Consider the following 24,824-nt stretch of genomic DNA (forward strand, 5'->3'; position numbering starts at 1 on the left):
GGGTGTTAGGTGGAATGTTCTACAGATTTCTGTTAAATCCAATTGTTACAGAGGGCTTTTCAAGTATTTTATTTCTTTGATGATTTTCTGTTCAGTTGTTTACCCCATGAATGAAGTATTTAGGTCTCCAACACTTATTAGTTGTCTATTTTCCCTTCATTTTTGTTAGTTTTTGCTTCGTATATTTTGGTGTACTAATATTAGGTGCATATATGTTGACAACTGTTACACCCTCCTGGTGCATTGAGCTTTTTATCATTATGAAATGTCCTTCTTTATAGTCTATAAAAGAGAGTTTATGAAATACAAGTGCAGGCAGACTTCATTTTATTGCACTTTGCAGATGCCGTGCAAAAGCCTCACCAGGAGGACGGTGGACTTGATGTACGGCAGTGGTCCGGCACTGGCCCACAGTCTCCGAGGTATGCCTGTACACATTTGCAAAGCATGAGCTTGGAAGTAAGATTCCCAGCTTCCCAGTCGCCTGTGTCTCACGTGCATTTCATGGCCATCTGTGCCACTGAGCCAATCAGTCGGAGTCCGAGGCAGAGTGTGCTGGTCACCATGGAGACCCTCAGAAGGAAGAAGCCCTGCATCATCCATGTCCAAGGGCAGGAGAGTGTGAGGAGCCTGCCGGGGGCTTCCTGCTAGGTCCTGGCTACTCAGGTGTGACCAGCAGCACCAGCATGGTTCAGGCGCTACCTGGAAACACAGAACCCCCACCCCCACCCCAGACCTACAGAGCCAGACTCTGCATTTCACAGGTGCTACCTTAGCACATAAACATCTCATCATCAGTGGGAGTCACAGAAGCTGTCACCCTGGCTGTACACTGCCATCACCAGCAGGGAGGGTGCCCCCCAGACACAGGGATCGGAATCCCGGAGTGGACCCAGCCTGGGATTCTAATGTGCAGCCCAATCCTGAAATCCCCCAGAACAATCAACATCTTCTCCCACGCCTCGATCATAGCATTTGTGATAAACACTAATTTATAGGATACTTTCTACCCATCACCATGCCAAGTAACTCACACTTACTATGTCCTTTTAGCCTCTACCATATCATCAACATGACGTGGCACCTTCATTTCAGTAACATGTCCAACCTCAGACAGCTGGTAAGAGGCAAAGGGCAGACTGAAATCCAGGCTGCCTAATTTCTATGCTCTTCATTATAATGTAGTCACCATTTGCTTGAGCCTCTCACTAAAATGTGACCTCTTGAGATTGAGAATTGTATTATTTTCTCTTGACCTCTGGCTCAACATAGGTGCTCAATAAATATTGAAGAATATTAAATGCATCATTAACTTGGTATATCGCAGATGCACAATAAAAGGTCAATGGGTAAAAGTACGAGTGAGACACAGCCCAGAACCCAGAGGATGACATGGTAACCCTTTTCCTCCCTCAGGGCAGTTTTAGGAGCTCAGCTGATGCCAACCAATGTTTTATCTGAGACTGACCTCAACTCATTCCTCATTAGGTGAGCTCATGAATGGCTCTGTGGTTCCCATGTCAGTCATCAGAGAGCAGAATACAAGAGAGGGCTGAATAAAGGAACTACAGTCCATTCACCATTACCGTTTCCGCTGAAGTTCTTGGCCCTGTGCAATCAGCAGACATCTGCACAGGCTTCTGGAAGGCCTGCACAAAGCTACGCTTTTGGGACCAGACTGCAATGCTGATCATCTGCTCAACTTCCTTTCCACTGAAGTGCTCCCCTCCACTCCAACATGCACCTCACACTCACACTCACACCCAGGCCCTCACAAAAACCCAAGAGAGATCAGTGAGTTACTCTGATGTTTATTTTAATGCATCTTAGTCCACACAGTTGATATAAAATCAGAAAAAGCGAAGCAAAAACAAAAAGGTCTGGAGTCTTAGCATCAGAAGGGCACCATATATACATCTACAGTTGGTGGCCGATACAAGTCATTGCCAGACAGTCCTTGGAGACAGAGAACAGCCTAGACCCAGCGGAGCCCTGGAAACTCATGGCCGCAAGGGTCTAGAGACTCGTCCTGACCCTCCGACCGCAGGGAAATGTGGGAGTGATAAAGCTGCGTTTATGACTTATTATCATAATAATGATAGCAGCCCAGCCAGGGACAAAGGCAGTTATAAACCATTTATATTACACAGAATTATTCAGTCTCCATTCTACTTTATGGTGTAAAATTGTTAATTGAATTTCCAGTGAGTAGTTTAGAAGATTAGTGATCATAAGGAATGGTAAATACATAGCACCATTTCATAGGTTTTATTTTGTCACTAATTTCTCATCTAGACGTGTGACCAGGACACCCACCTCAGGGGCGAGCATTCCGAAGCCACAGCCGTGATTTTGCCAAGGGCTCCAGTTTGAGGGTTTTGTCCACGTGCGTGGGCATGGGCAGCGTGTGCCTCTGTGAGAGCACAGGTCACCACTGTGAGAGGGCTTTTGGCCATTTGGGCTTTCTACCCACACTCTGGTTTTCTAAATGAGGTGGAGTGGGAGGGAGGTATCTTCTTTCAAATGAAAGGGAAGGGGCGAGATGGAGTTATTTAATTTCTGGATAAAACAAAACAAAAAAAAACAAAAACAAAAACAAAACAATAGTACTGAGCTTGATTATACAGTTAGGATGTAAAGTGGTAACTGGGAATTAGCTACTTCTTTAAGGTTTCAACACAAGGCTGATGGTCAACACATAAAGCAAACAATACTATGTACATATATGTAAAAAGTGTTATAAATAGGTTTTATAAACCGTAGATATTATATACATCTTCAATCAACACTAACCCCACCCCCCCTAACTGCACTCGGTTTGGTTTGGTTTGAGTTTGGGTTTTTGGCTAGCTTTTGTTTTTTTTTGTTTCTTTTTTTAGGTTTCCTTCCTCCCTCCCCTGCGTATGCCCAGAGCCTCAGATGAACTGGGCACCTCAGTCGCGCTTCCGTAAGATCACATAGATGAACCCACTGAGCAGAGCCAGGGGGAAGGCCACCCAGGCCAGGATGTAGGCGAATCCATAGGAGTAATCAGAGTTGTGGATGTGCCATTCTGTGTGTCTCACCGTGTAGATGGACGCTGCGCTCATCACACACAGACCTGGGGAAAGAGAAGGACAATCGGAGTGAGGGAGTGATCACAGGGGGCCCCTCTCCACCCCCAGCTGCAGGGTCTACAGGACCTGGGCACTTGCCCACACTACTAGCTGCCCTGAACACACACACACACACACACACACACACACACACACACACACACACACCAGACCCCCATGTGGGCTGCAGGGAGGCAGACACCACTGCATGCGGAGAGCATGTAGGACTCTGGAAGAACCTGCTGCCGGGTCCAGGAGTGACAGCAGGGGGCTTGAAGGTACACGGACACAAGAAACAATCAGCACTCCACTTCCAATCTGTGTGACCCAGGCCACCCATCATCTTTGCCATCTTTTCTGCCCCATTTCGCTTGCTTTAACTGTCACCGATTCCCAGTTACCACAGAGTGTTCAGTGAGAATTCAGGTTGCAAGATAAACCTACCTATCTCCTTACAAGGATGGTTCGGCATGGAAACCTGTGACCACTCTCCAAATGAGGGAGTGTTTTCTGGAGCCAATGAAAGTGCAGTGACACTTTACCATTATCGGAGTCGTGTCATGGCAACAGTGTTGGGCTCCAGGCAGAGCACAGGGGCAGGACTCCATGCTAATCCCCTCAGCAGGACTGTCATGTAGGACATGAACAACCAGACAGAACATACGGAGATGAAAAGTGAGGAGATAAGGAGGAAGGACAGGACATGCAGGGGGAGGAGACTACCAAGGGCAAGCTCATTGCACCAGGCCCCTTTCAACAGTTCTTGGCTCCTCCATGGTTGGATTTGAAGCCAAAAGAGGGTGCAACGGTGTCACATACACAGGTAGGCCAGGCCACCCTCTCTGGCCACCACTGCAGCGCTTGGGTGTGGGAAGGAGAAGAACACGTCCACCTTGGTCCTCATGAAGCAGGTAAGTTCAAATGTGATAGTCCATGCCCACCATGGCAGTCAGGATCCCCTGTGGGGCAGGGTCCAGTGACCTCAGCACCCAGCCTGGAGTTGCACAAAGCCTGCTCTGTTTCCTCCTGAAAGCAGGGTCTTTGAAAGGCTCTGAGTGACTCTATTATGAATGCAGCAGGCCGTGTGGGATTCCTGCGGTTCCAAAGCTCCCGATGGTCTGGACCACCTACATCTAACCTCACTGCTATTCGATGGGACACTGCAACTTTGTTTGAATAAAGTGCAGAATTGGAATTTGTCACATTCACTGCCCTGATAATACTGTCCTTCTGCAAGTCAGAGCAGAACACTCCTACTCCACTGGCCCCCGTTGGGAAAGCCACACAATAGTCTTAGAACTACAGTGGGATCAGAGCCAGGATCCCGCTACCTACGGAAAGTCTGAGAGGCAGCGAGGACATCTGTGTCAGAGGGGGAACTGCAGCTGGCAAACCTGTTTTAGAGAGAGAGTTTTAATCTGCTGGGGACACACTATTAGCCTTGAGGCGCATGATCCTCAGTGGTCTTCCCCCACTGCTCCATGACTCACCTCTCTAAAGTGCTAATTCCTATCTTTAAGAAATATTGAAGTTGCCTCTTGAGCTATAGCCTAGCTACCCAATGAGGGCAGGGCTATAAAAAGAGAAGCATGAACAAAGGAGAGAGGGAGGTTAAAGAGAATGCTGGGAGGCCAGGACAATGCATATCGTGTTGGTAGGCCTTCCCAATGGGGTGTGTCTAACCAGCACTGGCGTGGAAAATGCCATCGTAGCCATGGAGACCAGCTGTGCACAGACTTCACTGGCAAAGAAAACATTCCACCAACAACCAAGAGGGATGGAGTGAGGCAGGATACACAAGTGTGATGACTAACTAGATGGCTTAATTTATGGCATCTACCCAAGTGGAACCTCAGAAGCAAATGAATTTAAGTTTTGCTTTAAAAAGCAACAAGCTTAGATACTTACTAAGTCAAAGAGAGGATACACATGTTATAATTATTGTTGTCAGTAGACTGGAGTTTTAGGGGATACATTATTTCAAGGCTTTCTATACATAAAGCAATAGTTGTGCTCTGGAATCGAGAGCAGTTAATGCCATGAAAAAGTCCCTAAAAGTCAGACATTGCTCCCCATAAGTGGACTATGACTCAATTTCTCAGCAGCCAGTGCATAGAAATGAATTTCTGAAAGTCCCCCATGATGAAGGTAAGTGAGGTCCCTATGGTGAAGGTAAGTGAGGTCCCTATGGTGAAGGTAAGTGACAGTCCCTATGGTGAAGGTAAGTGAGGTCCCTATGGGGAAGGTAAGTGAGGTCCCTATGGTGAAGGTAAGTGAGGTCCCTATGGGGAAGGTAAGTGAAGGTCCCTATGGTGAAGGTAAGTGAAGGTCCCTATGGTGAAGGTAAGTGAAGGTCCCTATGGTGAAGGTAAGTGAGGTCCCTATGGGGAAGGTAAGTGAGGTCCCTATGGGGAAGGTAAGTGAGGTACCTATGGGGAAGGTAAGTGAAGGTCCCTATGGTGAAGGTAAGTGAAGGTCCCTATGGTGAAGGTAAGTGAGGTCCCTATGGGGAAGTTAGTGAAGGTCCCTATGGTGAAGGTAAGTGAAGGTCCCTATGGGGAAGGTAAGTGAAGGTCCCTATGGGGAAGGTAAGTGAGGTCCCTATGGGGAAGGTAAGTGAAGGTACCTATGGTGAAGGTAAGTGAGGTCCCTATGGTGAAGGTAAGTGAAGGTCCCTATGGTGAAGGTAAGTGAGGTCCTTATGGTGAAGGTAAGTGAGGTCCCTATGGGGAAGGTAAGTGAGGTCCCTATGGGGAAGGTAAGTGAAGGTCCCTATGGTGAAGGTAAGTGAGGTCCCTATGGGGAAGGTAAGTGAAGGTCCCTATGGTGAAGGTAAGTGAAGGTCCCTATGGGGAAGGTAAGTGAAGGTCCCTATGGGGAAGGTAAGTGAGGTCCCTATGGGGAAGGTAAGTGAAGGTCCCTATGGGGAAGGTAAGTGAAGGTCCCTATGGTGAAGGTAAGTGAAGGTCCCTATGGGGAAGGTAAGTGAAGGTCCCTATGGGGAAGGTAAGTGAGGTCCCTATGGGGAAGGTAAGTGAAGGTCCCTATGGTGAAGGTAAGTGAGGTCCCTATGGTGAAGGTAAGTGAGGTCCCTATGGGGAAGGTAAGTGAGGTCCCTATGGTGAAGGTAAGTGAAGGTCCCTATGGGGAAGGTAAGTGAAGGTCCCTATGGGGAAGGTAAGTGAGGTCCCTATGGTGAAGGTAAGTGAAGGTCCCTATGGTGAAGGTAAGTGAAGGTCCCTATGGGGAAGGTAAGTGAAGGTCCCCATGGTGAAGGTAAGTGAGGTCCCTATGGGGAAGGTAAGTGAGGTCCCTATGGTGAAGGTAAGTGAAGGTCCCTATGGTGAAGGTAAGTGAAGGTCCCTATGGGGAAGGTAAGTGAAGGTCCCCATGGTGAAGGTAAGTGAGGTCCCTATGGGGAAGGTAAGTGAGGTCCCTATGGTGAAGGTAAGTGAAGGTCCCTATGGTGAAGGTAAGTGAAGGTCCCTATGGTGAAGGTAAGTGAAGGTCCCTATGGTGAAGGTAAGTGAAGGTCCCTATGGGGAAGGTAAGTGAAGGTCCCCATGGTGAAGGTAAGTGAGGTCCCTATGGTGAAGGTAAGTGAGGTCCCCATGGTGAAGGTAAGTGAAGGTCCCTATGGTGAAGGTAAGTGAAGGTCCCTATGGGGAAGGTAAGTGAGGTCCCTATGGTGAAGGTAAGTGAGGTCCCTATGGTGAAGGTAAGTGAAGGTCCCTATGGGGAAGGTAAGTGAAGGTCCCTATGGGGAAGGTAAGTGAGGTCCCTATGGTGAAGGTAAGTGAAGGTCCCTATGGGGAAGGTAAGTGAAGGTCCCTATGGGGAAGGTAAGTGAGGTCCCTATGGTGAAGGTAAGTGAAGGTCCCTATGGTGAAGGTAAGTGAGGTCCCTATGGTGAAGGTAAGTGAAGGTCCCTATGGTGAAGGTAAGTGAGGTTCCTATGGTGAAGGTAAGTGAGGTCCCTATGGTGAAGGTAAGTGAGGTCCCTATGGTGAAGGTAAGTGAGGTCCCCATGGTGAAGGTAAGTGAGGTCCCCATGGTGAAGGTAAGTGAGGTCCCTATGGGGAAGGTAAGTGAGGTCCCCCATGATGAAGGTAAGTGAGGTCCCTATGGTGAAGGTAAGTGAGGTCCCTATGGTGAAGGTAAGTGAGGTCCCCCATGATGAAGGTAAGTGAGGTCCCTATGGTGAAGGTAAGTGAGGTCCCTATGGTGAAGGTAAGTGAGGTCCCTATGGTGAAGGTAAGTGAGGTCCCCATGGTGAAGGTAAGTGAAGGTCCCTATGGGGAAGGTAAGTGAGGTCCCTATGGTGAAGGTAAGTGAAGGTCCCTATGGGGAAGGTAAGTGAGGTCCCCATGGTGAAGGTAAGTGAGGTCCCTATGGGGAAGGTAAGTGAGGTCCCCATGGTGAAGGTAAGTGAAAGTCCCTATGGTGAAGGTAAGTGAAGCTCCTGACACACTGGCAGGTGCTCTGCTTTCCCCACAGGTGACAGTTTGGGCTTTGGAAGTGACCTAAACTGTGAGGGGCCTGCATCTGGGAGTGTAGGTCTTTTTAAGTGGAAGAACACAGAACCTGTCCAAACAACATAAAAGTGCTGCCCATTCAAGAGTTCACAACAGTTTCTACCTGCCTAGGGATGGCTGGCTCTGAACAACTCCCAGGAAATTCTTTCTTTAGAGTCCTCTTGAAGAGGAGACCTCAAGCCTCCTTTAGTGATGATAGCAGCTGCAGGTGAGCGATTCGAGCCCAAAACTTTGGGAGGGAGCAACCAAGGGGCTGAATGCAAAGGAAGAAAGAAATGGTGGGAATTCTCTTCCTTATCTTTATTCTGATTGGTTCAAGAAACATGCAGTGAGTACCTATTGTGTGCAGGCACTGTTCTAGAGCATCTAGATAAAGAGACCCAGTCCCTACCGTCATGGGGTGAGCGTCATTCAAAAACAGACATGTCAGTAGAAACTTCCAATAATGTATGATGTGACTTCAAGGGAGGGTGAGAGAAATGCATGGATGGGCACTAAGCCCAAACTAGGGACTGGGGAAGCCTGACGGGGAGATGGTGCTTGACCTGGGACTAAAAGGTGTCTAAGAGTTAGCCAGGTGAAGAAAGGTGGGAAGGGAATTCAGGAAGAGCATGAACAAGACAAAGAAAACACAGAGCTTGGTGGAAACCACCAGCAGGTGATGATAAGAGTGTCCCATGATACAGGAGGAGCAGCGCAAGATGAAGCCGGAGAACTCATAAGGCCAGGAAAGAGGGGGCTTCAATGGCGTGTTGAAGTGGTGGAGGGAAGTACTCCTTCAGCAGAGGAGAAAGGATGCTCAGATGTGTGTTTTAGAAAGTGTGCCCCAACAGCCATGTGGAAAGTAGATGTAGGGGTGGGGACAGAAAGTTGCATGAATTGGCTTTTGCACAGTTGTAATGCTGTTAGTGAGTAAAAGAGAAGAAGTGGACACAATATCTATGAGTGATACCCGATGGCAGGAATCGGGTGGACTGGGCATGGAGGAGGAAGAGGGGGCTCTGGCATGACTGGTGGGTTAACTTAGGTAACTGGGAAAACAGTAATGGCGTGGAAGCCAAGGGAATAAACAGTTTCAAAGAGTGGGTAGAAAACAGTACAGAAAGGAGTGGAGGGAGTCAGCAAATGGCTTAAAAGTGGACCTTGGTAACCTTTGCAAAGCAGCTCCTTTGAGATCCTGCAGCAGAAGCCAGAGTGAGCCTGGCTGGAGAGCGAACGCCTGTGGGGAAGGTGCCTCGTGGTGTTGGTGTGATGAGTGAGTGAGGGCCTCTGTCTCGCCAGCCCCATCCTCAGGGTGATAAGGTGGTCTGTCCTGCTGAAAGCTTGGGTTCTACGTCTGATCTGCACAAGTCTTCTCTGTGCAGCTGGCCCAGTTGCCATTTCAGCAGTCGCGTGAGCCCTGCAGCCTAGGAAGTCGCCCACGGCATTTTAGATTTGGGGCACAGCCAGTGCAACATCTGGAATGATTCCCTCATAAGGAGGGTGCTGAATGTGGTGCCCAACTGAAGCTGCCTTGATCTACTCAGAACAGAGGAGGCACTGTGCTCTTATTCATCTTTCAAATGATTTCATCCTAAAGCCCTATAGCTAGACCTATATCAACCTGACAGGAAACAAAACAAACAGCAAGTAAAACCCACTCAGGAGTCTCCTTCTCCCATGTTTTCTGTTCCTTTCAATGACAATGAACTGTCACTACACATGTGACCTGAGTTTGATTCTGCCTGTGGACCCGTTATGCGTCATCCAGCGAGCAGGTTGTTCGAGGCCTTCTTTTATGTGGTGTGCACAGAGCTCATGGCTGGTGTAAGGAGTGAAATCTATAAAAACACGCACAGCTCCTTTTCAGGTCTGCATCTATATGGATTTCTTGATGTTTTCCCATCTAGCGCAACCCACCGCAACCCAGCTAGGGCCAGGGTAACTACTATCTGGGACCAGGTGGCTACAGGCTCTGCAAATGGGAATGAGACCAAAGCCCAGACACAGGGTCAGCATGGCCTTTGTCTAAGAAGGAGGTAGAGAAGAATCGGTGGCTCGTGAACAGGAGGCGCTGTCTGCGAAGAAATGTCCCTGAAGAACTGGTAGTGGGATTAGGGGCAGTTTAAAGGCTACACCCTGTTGTTCTGACCCTAGAGGAACCTCAGTCACCCAGGGAGTGGCCCCATCCAAGAGCTCTTAATAGGACTCTCCAGGGATGGAATCTGAGCACGGGAATTTTTTTTAAAAAAGCACCCCCTCTTCTAAAAGGTAATTCTGTTGTGCAGCTAAGCTCGAAAAGCACTTAGCTAGGTGAAGACGCCTCTTGATATGTCTTTAGGAAGCAGCCAACCTAAGAAGTATGTAATCACGGAAAGACAGCTCTTAAATGTGAGACTTGTGGCTTGTTATGAAATGGAGAAAGGATGACGCAGCAAAGCAGGTGGACCTATAACCACACGCAGAGCTGTAATCTGGAGAAAGGCAGATGCAGCTCCCGAATCTAGAGTCAGCCCAAGAGCCCCACACACCTCTCACTACCTTCCCGCACCCTTAGGTGCCCGATCTGTAAAGATCACAGCTGCCCCCCACCCCCCACCCCAAGAGAAGCTATGCAGGACAATCCAGCCTGCACCTGTCACCTGGGAGTCTGGTGGCTTCCACTTAAAATGCTTTCGGCTTTGAGGATGCTTTTACCCTGCATGGACCCTACCTACTGTGGCAGGAAGACTTCGGTTTACATTCCATGATTGCGGGGCTACTTGCTTCCCGCTCCCTCCCTCCTTTCCCCTTTTTGTTTTTGTCTGTTTCAGCTTTCCTGATCTGTCCCTCCACATTAAGCTGTAACTTCTCAGGCTGTCCCCAGTTCCCAACTCCAACAACCGTCCCTACTTTTCTCTCTGGTTGCTGGTTTCTAAATGGGTTGTGAATCGGGAAACACACGTGACAACGTTGATTTAGAGTTGCCACACATTTAGAGTCAGGAAATGTGTCAAATCCCTAACCCGTCTAGTTCTCAATTTTAATGGAAACACCCTACAGCAAGTTCAAATGCAACATTCCAGAGACCTGAGGTTCCTAGAAGACAAACTTCCAGGTCCTGTTGGCTGGAGTTAACAGTTAAGAACTGAGCATTCGTAGGACTTACAACTTAGAACTGCTATTTTTGGCTCAACATTTCTAATTCAAGATATGGACGGCTGAACTGACAAACTCATAACTGAAAACTGGGTCTTGTGAGAGATAAGCAGCTAGATTTGAAGGGGATAAAGGACGAACAACTTAGTGCTTTTAAATTCAGGGGTTTTTACAGAGTTCTAACAAGGCTTGCATTGGGTTCAGAGGTGAATCAAAGCAGTGAAGCAAGTACGGACAGTAAATACACATCGGAAGATTAGAAAACCTCAACTGCTAAGAGCTTTTTGCTGAATGAAATACTTTAAAACAAGGTACGGCCAGCATTTGTGACTTCATGGTTGTTAACTCTGGATTTATCAGGACGTGGTTGCAGAGGCACTGTTACAGGATTTAAAGCCGAGCTAGCTCAGTGGGAAAGAACAGGGCTGCCTGCTCTGCAGAGCCCCTGCAACAGTGACGGGCTTTTCTCAGCCAGTGCTCTCAGTCTAAGTAGTTCTGAAGGTGCAGGGTGCATGGGACCTTAAGAATAGTGAATAATGCAAATTTGCACTGAGCTTCCACTGTAAATCAGTCAATGAAAAATAATGCAGAAAGCAGTGTTTCTACCTTGGATTTTGTGTTCCTTGGACATGGTGGTGTATCCTGCATCTCTCAATATAAAGAGGCGCCTTCCTGTATTCATCCCCGTGGTCTGAGGGGGTGGGAGCATTCAGCTTATTCTCCCCCAAGACCAGCTTACTCATCAGTCAAGTAACAAGCTTGTGCAGATCAAATATAAATATTTCATGAAACTTCTGCTTCCTAGGTCTATATTACTTTATCTTAAGGACACATCCATTGGTACAATGGGTATAATCATCATTTGAATACCAATCACACTTAAATGGTGAACCAAAGAAATCCCAGAATACATTTTAGGCTTGTGTATCGCCTCTGGAAATGGAGTGAGTAATGATAACTCTGCTGCTAGCATGCCAACAGATGATCTTACTGCATAATTAGTAATTTCACAAAGCTGGCGACAATCCAGGAGCTTGGTTTGGTATAATAAAACTGTGCAAGTGCAAAGCACTATTTGGTTTTGAAACCCTAACACTGTGCATATTGAAACATCATATTTAAATATTTAATGGGAAGTGGATCTCCAGGTTACTTGCTTTTTCCAGTAACTCTCTGGCTTTTAGAAAAGGTCATCAATATTCAACCTCAGGCTGTGTTCGTCCATACAGCCCTGTGCAAGCCATTATATCCATCCATCCAGAATGCATGGGTTGTTTTCAACCCTCCACATGACTGCTTCTGAGCACAAGCTGGTGACTCAGCACCGGGGACATTCTGACAACCAACTAAAACAAGATGCCATTTGTCTACTCGGAATGGCCAGAATCTAGAACATCTCTCAGCAGCCAGATGTACTCTGGTCCATATGGAGTCTGTGATATTAACTTGGGCTATAGAACCCACCACATTTGTCTCTCACTCCTCTCAATGTCCTGCTGACTCAGTCAGTTGGCAGTCAATGGACAAAAGGATGAAATGGTAGAGTAAGACACTGTTCAGAAAAGAGAGACAAAGTCAGAGGATTCGCCCTCTACACTAGAGGCCTCTGGGACTCTCGCATCATACAGCCTGTCCAATGGGGGGGCTTGAAAGCAGTTTAGGGAGGAGATAAAGATCTTATGTGCTGTCAGGGACCCCTGTTTGGGAAATGATGGCGGGTTATACAATGGTGACAGAATGAAGACACCTGAAATGACAACAGGAAATCAAGCCCAGGGGAACGGAGAAGCTGGAGTGCAGGAGAGCAGGAGTTTGTTAGCGTGGCTTCATCGCTGCGCGGAGTAAGAGATGCATCCGAGGATGCCTTGGCTGTTCTCAACAGCGCGTCAGGGCCATTATCTAGGCTGAGGCCGAATAGCTCCCTGGGGCATAACCTAATCTCTAGGAATCCATCCTCAGGACTGGCCTCTGCTGTACTGATACCCTCAGCATTGAACTCTGATCGTGGGTCCATATTGCAGCTTTCTTCCTGGTGACAGGTCGGGTTGGGTCAGGAACCTTCCTTCCAGAACCCTAATTCCTATTTCCTATGCACAACATTCCATGAAGAAGTGGGTAGTTCCCTGATTCTAAGATATATACACAGGTGCACACACACACGCACACACACATGTGTACTTTATGAAAACCATCCCATGAGCAGACTCAGGAAACATCAATCACTCCGGGGCCACGCCCTCCTACTAACCGATCAGGCCCAGCTCCTGCATGCGCTTCATCATCACCACTTACCAGCAAGAATCTGGAAGATCCCAGTGAGGTAAAACCGGCCCCCTTTGGTGATGGTGAAGAGCTGGTAGAAGAACAGGAAGAGGGACAGCACACTGAAGATGATGGACAGGATCATGGTGGCCTGGACAGACTGCAGCCATTCTGGAGGGAAGAGACACGGGATGAGCACCACCAGCATGGCCCAGGGAGGGCCTGGTCACGCGGAACATGGGGCCTGGTGCGCCATGGCCCTTGAGAGCCACAGTCCTCCCAAGCTGCACAAGCCCTCTTTTATGAGCAAAATCGGACAATTCACTTTTGTCCTCTTAAAAGTCAACTGTGGACATTTTAGGAAAGGGCTGTAAGACAATATCTACAGTCCTACCACTAGCAGTTAAATCCAAATTAAAATGTATTGAGTTGCCCTCCAGTCTTTCTGCCAAATGTATTACTTACGCATATATGTATGTGTTAAAGAGGGTCTGAGCCCCACCCACCGGCTTCTCTCTTCTCCACTTCAGAGGTTTCTGAAAGGCTTATTGGAATCCCTACATCACAAGAATAGCTTAAAACCGCTGTTCAAAATGTTAGCATCCCCCAGAGAATATAGATATCTTGGGGATGGATGGGAATAAGGAAATGGTAGAATATTGGAAGAAAATGCTGATGGAGAAGAGCTATGAAGATGCATTTGCTCAGCTAAGCTGTATCTGTTCTTGGCCAATCTTGACCCTCATCATTAACCTCAGTGCAGAGCAGTTTGTGCTCAAATCATGTGTGCAGTGGTCATGGATAACACTTCCGCCTCTTTATGGAACCCCCTCGCCTTAGATCAAATCTCCAGGCTTCTTTCTGAAAGTCAGGCAAGAAAGAGTTCTGGAGTTCACCACCTACTGCAAATAATGTCATTTCAGCAACCGAGGAGGACTGGACACACCTGGGCTCTGCTCTCCAGAGGGAAACCCAGGGCGTCCACTTAGCAGAGCTGCGCTGGGCCTTGCCCACCTGTCACCTGTGTCCTTCCTTCCAAGTGCCAAGACGCGCCGGACAGCACTGCTCTAGACACGCAAACGTCACCGAAGGAGGCCCGGTGTTACCCTCTGCTCAGGAACCCGCTAGTGTGCAACGGCTCAGAAAAAGCACGTTGATGCGCAACACAGCACCCACAGCTATGAAATGTGGAGGGTTTATAATCCTAGCTGGATATAAACCTGGTTTAGGTTACAAGTCGTAGCTCATGGAGAATTTTAAAGGTGCTGGGTAGATTAACTGTCACTGGAGCTTCCCATGAGATTTTCCAGACACAGGAGAGGCATTAGAGTTGGAAGGAACAGGAGAGGCCGACTACTTCAGCTCTTTTGTCCTGGAAGACAGAGGTGTCCAGGGACGTCTGGATGAGCCCATTGGCACAGCCAAACCCGGAGGCCTGACTCTAGAGTGGTGTTCTTTTCACTGTGACAGAACATGTGCTTTTTTATTTTTTCAATTTCTTTATCAGTTAAAGTAAGAAATCCATGTTGAATGGGTTCTGAGCCATCCTGGCTTCATTTTTATCTATCCCCAACGAAACGTTTGTCTCCAGCACAGTGGTTCTCCTGATGAACCATCGGCAATAAGGCTAATGTTGCCATCACATTATTATTTTTAAGTAAACCAATTACCCAGAACTCCAGTAGGCGAAGCTAGAACCCTAAAGCAATCTGAGACAAGATGCAGATCCACAACTAAAACAGCGCGACTCAGCTTTGCTGGGGGTTCCTCAACGTGCACCCGCAGAAGGAGTGTGGCTGGCGCAGACCACATCCTAGGTTTTCCTCTCCAGGTCTGAGATCTCACCTTAGTCTTTACCTCCACTGCCATGACAACGGGAACTTCTACCAGACCTCATATTGAGAAAACTCAGAATCTCCTACATGGTTTTGTTAAATCTACATGAATAGGGAAGATCCCTTAGACTAAATAATGTACCTAAATCCTTCTTGAAACTTCGTTTACCAATAATTTGAACTTTAGTCCCATTTCCATTACAACTGAGATATTTTGTCAATAGTTGCTTCTCAAATCAGATCAGAATTAGTAGATCAGGCAGTTTTTATGTAATGAGCATTTGTTGAACACCTACTGTTTTGAGTCAGGCCCTTTGGTTGGTTAACACCCTGAGGACTAAAGTTAAAGAGGAAGATTTTCAACTAGAATCACAATAAATAAAACACATACATAAAGGTAGTAAGTCCAATCACATCATCAATTACAATATATGTGAATGGATTCAAGTAACTCGTTATACGATGTAGAATTTCATTTTGAATTACATCATTCTTATGTATAGTCATATAAGAGGTACACCTAAATCAAATAAGAAAAAAAATCAAAGATTTTTAAAAGAGGCACCAGGCAAATAATAACAAAAAGAAAGTAGGTCGCCCACCTAGCTGGTTTGTCTCAGTGGATAGAGCATCAGCCTGAGGACTAAAGAGTCTGGGGTTCAGGCTAAGAGCACATGCCCGGGTTGTGGGCTCTATCCCCATTGGGGGGTGTGCAGGAGGCAGATGATCAATGATTCTCTCTCATCATTGATGTTTCTATCTCTCTCTCCCTCTCTCTTCCTCTCTGAAATCATTAAAAATATATTAAAAAAAGAATAAGGTGTACACACAACATGATGTCATTATGTAAATACACACCAAAAAACTACATGTGTATACATATGTACACATGCATGAATGTGTGTGTGTTCATTGGAAAAGGAAGCAATGACTTGCTAAACTCATATCAATGGTTACCCCCAAGAACTGGAGCTAGAATGAAGGACAATTTGGTTCAGAAGGCCTTCATTTGACCTATATCATTTGATTTATTTTTCATAAGGAGATTATTTTCATGTAATACGTAAACAGTTAGAACCAATTTAAAAGATAACACGGTAAAGAAGACACGGCAGTCAATAAGAAGTGAGAATTCCCAAACTCAAAGCGCTAGTGGAGCCCTGGGCAGGACTGGGTCCCCCTGCGAGGAGTGAAGGGACTTTCCTTTCCTCAGCCGCTGGCCATTCAAGCTGCTGATGGGCAGAAGGGGAAACAGAGACCAGGAGGAAGCGCTGGGTAAAGACCCCAAAGCCGGGTTGGTACTGCCCCGAAGAGAAGCCCTCGATGCCCCGAGGTGACTCCGAGGTCCGTGGGACTTTGCTCCACAGCCTGAACCACTCATGGGAACTGGCCCAGACCAGCGCGGCAGCGATGAAGAGCTGACGCCACACGCTCCAGGCACGCAGGTGCCTGGTCCCAGGTGAGGATATGGGAGCCCCGACTCTCCCGGGCGGTCACACGCTCTGGTTAGAACAGGGATGGCTCTGTTACCTAGTTCTGCTGACCACAGTTTTAATTTGCAGGCTACCATGTGCCAACCCCTGGAATAGCCCAACAGCTCAGATGTACAGAAGATAATTATTAGTTGGATGCACTGGAACAGCTGCCAATGGCAAACCTGTTTTATACGGAGCCAACCTCATGGCCATCCTGCAGGTTGGCACATGCTAGCCTGCAATTTTTTTTTTTTTTTTAGTTGTCTTACATTTAATCGATCAATATTACAAAGTGTTCATGCTACATACAACCTCATTAACATCCAGGGGTGTGGGTGCCTATAAAAGGGGGGACTCTTGACCTCTATCCTACAGGGGGGCTCGCCGGCCTGGCCTCCTGCGAGGTCAGGGGCTGTGGACGCTTGACCCGCAAGCTTCTGAGTGCTGAGCACGGAGCCCGGCTCCTCCAGGCCTTCCCGTGAGCTATGCGTGAACCTGCGTGGCAGGCGGGACCTTCGCAGGCATGGCCAATTGCAGGGGACAGACACCTACCCAAGCCCCGGGACAAGTTCGCAGTCACTGCCAGAGACACAGCCAGTGCCCACTGCCCTCCTCCAGGCCTCCCAGGGTCTCGTAAACGTGGTGGGATTCCCAGTGGCAGCCTTTTTACCTACATCCTTGGTGCTGCGCACAGGAATGAAAAGCCCTAAAACTCTTCGCTGACCTACTGTTCTAATGCGAGGTCCAGGTGAAAGGGCTACTTAGAGCCTTTGGACATGGGCCGTGGCTGCAGGCACACCCAGATCCCCAGGAGATACAGGGAAGGGTGAGTGGCTCCATGATCAAAGCTCACTTCAAGGTCAGATTCCTGCCGCGGGCAGCTAAGCAAAGAAGGAAGTGCATCTGCCCCCTCAGCTGTATTCTTAGCCTGGGCCTGCAGGCCAGTAAGTTAAGGGCCCAGAAAGGATGAAGCACTTTTGGTTTTTTTTTGTTTATTTTTTTATCCTTACCCGAGGATATGTTTGTTGATTTTAAAGAGAGAGAGAGAGAATCATCGATGTGAGACAGAAACATGGATTGGTTGTTTCTCATACACGCCCTGACCCGGGATTGAACCCACAACCTGGATACGTGCCCTGACCAGGAATGGAACCCACAGCCTTTTGGTGCATCGGGTGGCACTCCAACCAACTGAGCCACCAGCCAGGGTGGATGAAGCACCTTTAAATGTGCATTCACCTGGGTCCTCCTGCACCCTCATTGCCAGAACGGAGTCACCCCCTCTTGTCCCGAATGCCCTCGAGTCCCCTTCTGGTCAATTCAGAAAAGCTCTCTGACTCAATTAGGAGAACAGTTAGAACATAAACTGAAGAGGCCACGGGAGAAACAAGCTGTGAGGAAAGAGGCCATTGGAGGGGACGAACGCAGCTGCCAGAGGCAGCACCACACAGCTGCATGACGCTCGGCTGCTCTCAAAGGCGCGGGGCTCACAAGGCTGGGCCGCCACCCTGACACCTCCCAGCCCACAGCCCTCACACAAGTCTCCATTTTCCTTACTTCTCGGAGACAATGTCATTCCAGAAATAGCTGACTTGCCAAGAGGCCTCCATCCTAAACAATGTGGCCTTTGCGCTTGGCTTCGCCCACCCGCTGGAACATGTGGGGCCCAGCAGGTCCTCCCCCAGGACCTCAGCCGCCACCCCCCCGCCCCCTACAATCCAGATCAGCTGCTGGCTTTGAAATAGGGTTCAGACCTCTAGCCAGCTTTGCTGTGGCCCCTGCAGATGGCGAGCCCCAGTGGAAAGCTACGTGGGCCTTCAGCCCACAGACGTGGACCCGGAGCTCAGAGCGAGGAGGAAGCCACATGAGCACGGGGCATGTTAACTAGGGCAGAACCTACGGCTGGCAGCTAGTGAGCACAAACTGCTCAGGCAGCGGTTTCGCTAAACCTGACACAACCATTCAATTAACTGCGCTCCCAGGCAGGAGGCTCCCGGGAACTAAGTAGGCACACTAACTATTTTCCAGCATCTAAGTTATATCTGTGGTTTGACACCAATAGTCTTGTTCTGCTAACAAGTCCTTGGACTTGGAAAGGAAACACAATACAGCCACTGAGGTACCTGAAGTACCTGAAAGTCAAGGCCCCTTTTACTCCCTGGTTGGAAAATTCTAGTTGCAGAAGGACCAGCTTAGGTTGTGTTTCCCAAAGAATTGTGGTGGGAAGACTTACCCACCAGTGGGTTAAAAAAAAAAAAAAAATGAGGGTCAAGTATATTAGCCTCCCTCCTTGGACATGACAATGAACAATGACATGTAAAGCAGTGTTGGGGGAGGGACTGCTTAACTTTCAAATTGTAGTTATCAGAGAATTTTTTTTTAAGAATAGCTCACATGGAAATGCTGGGTTTGGCCATTGAAAATGATGGCGAGGAGGAGAAAGACACTTTTCATTGCCTGACCATGAGAGGTTTTAATGGAGAATGTACTTAGAGAATGACTGAGTTCTTTTCAAGATCTTTGGGTTTAAAAGGCATTCTCCATGTAAAAATAATCTAAGCCCCCTCTCCTTTTTGGTCCTAAAGTATAAAAAAGGGCCAAGCATCGTGCACTTAAGAACTAGACCGAATACGGCCCCTGCCCACATCACAATGTACCACTGACATGCTCGTCCCCCCACACACCCTGCTCTCCTCTGCGCGCCTCCTCCAGTTCCTGTCAGTGTCCAAGGCCCAGCTCAAAGGCTGCCCCGCTCAGGATCCCCCCACATCACCACTGCATCCTGCATGTGATGTGGCACCCACTCCAGGTCCTCCTCCTCCGGGCCCACTCCATCAGGCAGCCAGGGCCCTGCCCCAGCTTCCAGTGGGCAGAGCAGAAAAGCAAGGACTCCTGGTGCCCAGGCTCCTGGGTTTTCCAGGACAACACACTGGGGGTGCTGAGAAGTGCAACAATCTGTCTGAAAACGAATGCATAAATGCTGCTACTGCCTTTCCTTACATTTAGAATCCCCAAAAGACAGAGAGGGCAGGGGAGGGGAGGGAAGGGTACAGCAGATGAAAAGAGATTCCTGGGATCCTCTAGGCATCCACAAGCCAACCCCCATCCAGCCTCAGAGCAGAAGCTGCCTGATCAGAGGCGATCCTCACACAGCGGGACTCCGAGGCATCTCCCCAGCACCAGAGAGCCCCTGCCAGAGTGAGGCATCATCTAGAGCGGCGGTTCTCAACCTGTGGGTCACGACCCCTTTGGCGGTCGAACAACCCTTTCACAGGAGTCGCCTAAGACCATCCTGCATATCAGATATTTACATGACGATTCATAACAGTAGCAACATTACAGTTATGAAGTAGCAACGAAAATAATTTTATGGTTGGGTCACAACATGAGGAACTGTACTTAAAGGGCCAGAAGGTTGACCCCAGGAGATAAAACTGTGGTCTCCAAATAATTGAGAAAACAGTCCAGGGACCCTAAAGAGGTTTAGACTCATTAAGGACAAGCCCTGCAACTGAGTAAAACCCAAGCCTAGCACATCACACATAAACGGAGACCCCCAGAAACGGCTGGACAACAAAGTAATTTCTTAATTGACACATGGCATGGCATTCCTCCCACATCACCGCCACATCTTCCCAATCCCCTCTGCCAACCCCTCCTGGACCCCGTTCTCTCTGCCCCTCCTCTCTTGTTCTCCCCGGTAGCTTTACTCCCCGCATGACGGGGAACACGCGTGTGGACTAAGAGCCCCCGCATCTGAATGTCCAGCCCAGACCTCTGCCACGAGCTACGGACGTCCAAATCCAAGTGCTTTGCTCACATTCCACACGGTCTACATATCAGCCAGAAGGAGCTTTCGAAACTCAATCACATCCCCCCGCTGTTCCCTTTCAAGCCCGTCAGTGTCAGTGTCTGGCAGTGCGCAGTACCGCGGGCTGTGAAGCCCCAGCGACCGGCCCTCTCGCCGCTTCCTCGGCCAGCACATGCAGCCGCCGGCCAGCCCATTACTGGTGGACACGTCCCCCTTTCCTGCCCAGGCCCTGGACCTTCCCATGACCTCCAGTTTCCCTCTGTGTCCTTCAGGGGACTGTCCCCTCTGGCTTTTAAGTCTCGATCCACAGGATCAGGAGAGGAGGGAGGCTTTCTCCCAGGGGCGGCTTTCTATTTCACACCCGCTCTGTCTCCTGCAGAGCACTCGCACCATCACAGTCACTTACTTCTCTGTCTCCCCCAACTAACGTGAGCTCCCCAAGAACAGGGTCTTTCGGCTCTGTGTGCCCAGTTCAAGGAATAAGTGGGGAGGCCACATTGTCAGCTCTTCAAAGGAAAGGGGTTCTCCTGACAGGTAGTGAGTTCCCCGTCACTGGTAGGATGAACAGCGCAGGCAAACGGCAGAGGGGTCTGAGTTGGGTGGGACAGGGCGAAGGGATGGGCCCCGTGACCTCCCGGGGCCCTGCCAACGCTGGGCATCTGTGTGCCAATGACTGCCCACTAGGAGGCTTCCTCCCGGGCACCTTCTCTCACCGAAAATCAACACCCGCCACCTCAGGCCGCATCCCGGCCAATCCCTGCTCCTCAAATAGTACAAGGGGTGCTTTCTGGACTCTGGTGAAATCCTAGGCATGCAATCTGAATTTTTTAAAAAGCAAACTCTGTGAGAACATTCCAAACTAGCTCCTGGCTGCTGGCACCTGAGGAGAAACGGGGAGGGTGGGAACGTCAGCATGATGACGCCACATCCCACCCCTAGGCCTCCGCTGCCGGCTACGGCAGCCCACAAGGGCCTGTAAAATTACTTGGACAGAGGTTGTGGGTTGGCCCAGGGAACCACAAAGATGTTAAATTGCCAAACATGGACCCATAAATGCAGAGGGCCTCTGTGTTTGCTAAACTCTGACCAAAAGCTGAGCCACAGACAAGGAAATGGTCTGATGCCCTTGCCGGAAGGACAAGGCCGCTAGCGGGGTGAGCGAGAGGACTCCGGGGCTGTGGACACGGACCACAGGAGACCACTGCGCGCTGGAGGGGGAGCTCCAACACTGGCGAGATTTGTTTTCCTAATTTTCCATCCAAAGCACTGAACGACTGCTGCCCACAACTGCTGAGCGCCAGGAGCTTGTCACTGTCACTTAGAAAGGAAGGAGACATGGGGGCCCATTCTCCTGGCTTCTGATCCTGGCCCAGCTCACACTCTGGGGCAGAGAAAGCTGTCTGAGGACACTGGGAAAAGGGGTGCATGAGTGTGGCTGCCTTTGTACACAAGAGGTGGCAAGGGACAGAAACCCCCTGGAGGAAGGCCCAATTCTTTCCGTCACATTTTGTGTTGAGCACAGGCCTCCTCTTTAAAAAGGAAAATGCTTCAAAAATGAATACACTTTATGTGCCCTATAACGCGGTATGAAAAAGTTTGTTAACTCTCTTCTGAGGCAAGAGGTTCCTTGGAAAGTGGGGACAGAGTGGGAGAGCACTCGTGCATACCTGGGACTTAAAATCTGGATAATTCTGAGATTTCGAAACAAAAAGCATTGCTAGACAAATGCATCACTAACCTCTGGCCAGTAAATTTTAAACTCACCTGTGGTATGAGGATCCCAGGAAGATGGGAACCTTCAGGACTTGGGGTGGAAGCTTGGTGCACCCCCATCCCAGGCCCCAGCCACAGCTGCTGAGGTCTTATCAGTTTGAAAACCGGGGCTCCAGGGACTGGCCTCATCTGTCTCTAGATGGCGGCCCACCGTGCACACACTACCAAACAGGCCGGCCCGCCAAGCCCTGTGCGCTACTTCTTCATCAAGGCAGAGAGAACCTGTTTGTTATTCAATGCCAATTTCCTAACATAAAATATTGTCCTCAGTTATTTCCTGATCATGAAATGAAAGGTCTAGAAATGAGTAAGGCAGCAGAGGAAAGGAAAACCACAAAGCTGACAAGAATCCGTGACCTGCACTAATCACAGAACTGGACTGAAACAGCACAGGGAGTTTAACACTGACTGGCCTTGCCCTGAATGAGGGAACTAATGCTTTTCTTTCATGATTCCACTTTGTATGATTTCTGGCACATTCTGCCTTATAAATGTTCTGGACTGTTATTCTAAGTTGGAATAAAACAGACATCAATAGAACACATACACGACAGAGCAGGTCACGTGAAATCAGAAATGGATCCATACGCATCGACTCCTGACTTGGGTCTAAGGACCTAGGGGCTGCCCCGAGACCCTTCTCCTCGCTCTGTTCCTGCCATTCTGTCTCTGTTCCTCAACCCCACCAGGCTCCTTCCCTCCCAGTGACCTTGCCCTTGATGGTCCCTCCGCCTGGAACTTCTCTGAGATAGATGTCCATATGCATATGGCCAACTCCCGGTCATCCTCAAGGGGTCACTCCTCCAGGAGGCCCCCTCTCCACCCACTCCGCCTGACCACATTACCCTCTCTCATTCTCTCTGTAGTTCCTACCAGTGCCCACAATTACCCATGTTTGTTTACTGTTTCACCCAGGAAAACGTAAGTTCTTACTCTTGTATCCTCAGTGTCTACAATGGTACCTGGGCATGGTAGGCACTCAACGAGTAGTTCTGAATGAAAGAACAGAGGAAGGGGCTCCTGAGGAGGGAAGTTCATGATCAAGGACCTAAGAGAAGGCTGAAATTCCAGGGGGAATGGAGGGAAGATGGGGAAGGCGAGCTTTCATGGGAAACAGGAACAGGTAAATTTTCTATAGGCCTTGGCATCGCCTGTCACCAGGAATTTAGGACCAATAAGGGCCTCTGACTGGTTTTAATTCGAGAATACTAAGATTAGGTTTGGTTTTTTAATATCACCCTGGATTCAATATGAAAGATGAGTGACAAGGGAGCAAGAAAGGTTAGGAGTTCAGAGGCTGCGACAGCAACTCTGACAGGTGAGGGGGCCACACACATGGGAGGTAAGTGGCCATGGCTCCTATGATGACAGAACAGAGACAGGAGGTACGTCAAGGCGGACTCTGTGCTCCGCTTGCTGGCAGTGGGGCAGCATCCACCCAAATACTAGACACTGTCAAAGGGTAGATGGGGTGGAGGACGGTGGACACTGCCTGGCGGGGCTGCCGCTGAGACCTCCTGTGGAGCTGCCTAGTAGGTAGCTGGATATGAGGGTCTGGGTTCAGGAGACAGGTCTGGACTGGAAGGCAACAAAGGTTCAAAAGACACCATGAATAAGACTGCGTTCGTGACCGGGGAGGTGAGAGAGAGGGAAGTGGAAGGATTCTGCGTTCCTGATATGGGTCCTGTGGAAAGGGGGTGCTCCTGACGAAGCCCCAGAGGGAGTAGAGACGGACATTTGAAGAATCCCACATCTGCTCTGAAACCGCCTGGGCCCAGCAGAGCCTCTGTGCAAAAGGCTGAGTGGCTATGGAGAGGGGCAGGCAAAGCCAGGGAGGGAAGTGTTCCCAGCCGGCTGACTGGGAGGTGCTGGCTAGTAAATGTGTTTGAACTGACAAGTCATGCCTCTCCCAAGGCCAAGTGACTACATTCTCAGCCTCCCTTATCGCTAGGTGTGGCTGCGTGACTAAGTTCCAATAAAGATAGAAACAAGTATGTGAACTATGTGGGGATGTTTCAGTAAAAGGGAAGGGGACACATCCTCCTCCTCCTCCTTCCTCCACCCTAGTGCGTGAAGCATGGATGAAATGGCTGGAGCACTAGCAGCCTGTAGGTCCATGAGGATGAGGGCCAAATCCAGAAGGTGGCAAGAAATAAGCAAGAAGGTGCCCGACAACTCCAAGAAACTGCCATAGCTCTTCTTGGGATTGCCTACATTCAGACTTTTTTTTTTTAAAGAGAGAGAAATACGCTATCTCAGTTAAGCCACCCTTTGAACCCGTTCTGTTGTATGCTGTGGATTCTATCCTGAAGGGGACATGAGCCGACTGGTTAATTGCATCCCCTGCACTCCTTTCCCCTGGCTTTAGGTCGTGTCCTTGCCTTGATAGGGAATATCCTCCTCTTTGCCCGTATTTATTTAAATCCTGCCCATGCTTTGGAGGATGGATCAAGTTCCACCTCCCACAGGAGACTTCCCTTCCACTTCCTCCCTGAACCCTGGCACTGCCTGCCAACCCCTACTCCTTGGGCATCTGGCCTAAGCTGCCTTCACAGTGGTTCATCCCTCCACCCTGACCTCCTGACTCCTCGAAGAGGCTCGGGACCATCAAGGGCATAGACCTTGGATTCCCTAGACCCAAGAGGCATTCACTCACTGCAAGGTCACCATGAATATGCCCCCAATAAGCCTCTCTCACCTCTACCTGCAGCCAGGGGCAGGAGGGGTCAGAAAGTATGTCAATAAATTCTGAAAGTGGAAAGACAGGCAGGAGTGAGGGCAGTTTGTAAGATATCTAAAACTACTTCTAATATGCAGAGGTAACTTGGGGGAAAGATCTGATATGCCTCCTTCAAACTATATAACACAGATGTTTGACCGCCATACAGTTTACCCACCAAGAGGCATGATTCATATAAAAA

The 24,824-nt window shown here is 49.0% G+C and overlaps 1 protein-coding gene across 1 annotated transcript in view; it reads right to left on the reverse strand.

The window, feature by feature from the left end:
- Nucleotides 1-1,795: 1,795 nt before the first annotated feature.
- Nucleotides 1,796-24,824, reverse strand: part of PMP22 (peripheral myelin protein 22) — a 28,468-nt gene continuing 5,439 nt past the window's right edge. Inside the window, exons 4-5 of the mRNA XM_059668570.1 lie at nucleotides 13,040-13,180; nucleotides 1,796-3,100 (exon numbers count right to left, since the gene is read on the reverse strand). Coding sequence (XP_059524553.1) covers nucleotides 2,934-3,100; nucleotides 13,040-13,180 — 308 coding nt within the window. The 3' untranslated portion in view covers nucleotides 1,796-2,933. The remainder of the gene's footprint in view (nucleotides 3,101-13,039; nucleotides 13,181-24,824) is intronic.

The sequence above is a fragment of the Myotis daubentonii genome, chromosome 16 (assembly GCF_963259705.1).
Source record: "Myotis daubentonii chromosome 16, mMyoDau2.1, whole genome shotgun sequence".
Lineage (NCBI taxonomy): Eukaryota > Metazoa > Chordata > Mammalia > Chiroptera > Vespertilionidae > Myotis > Myotis daubentonii.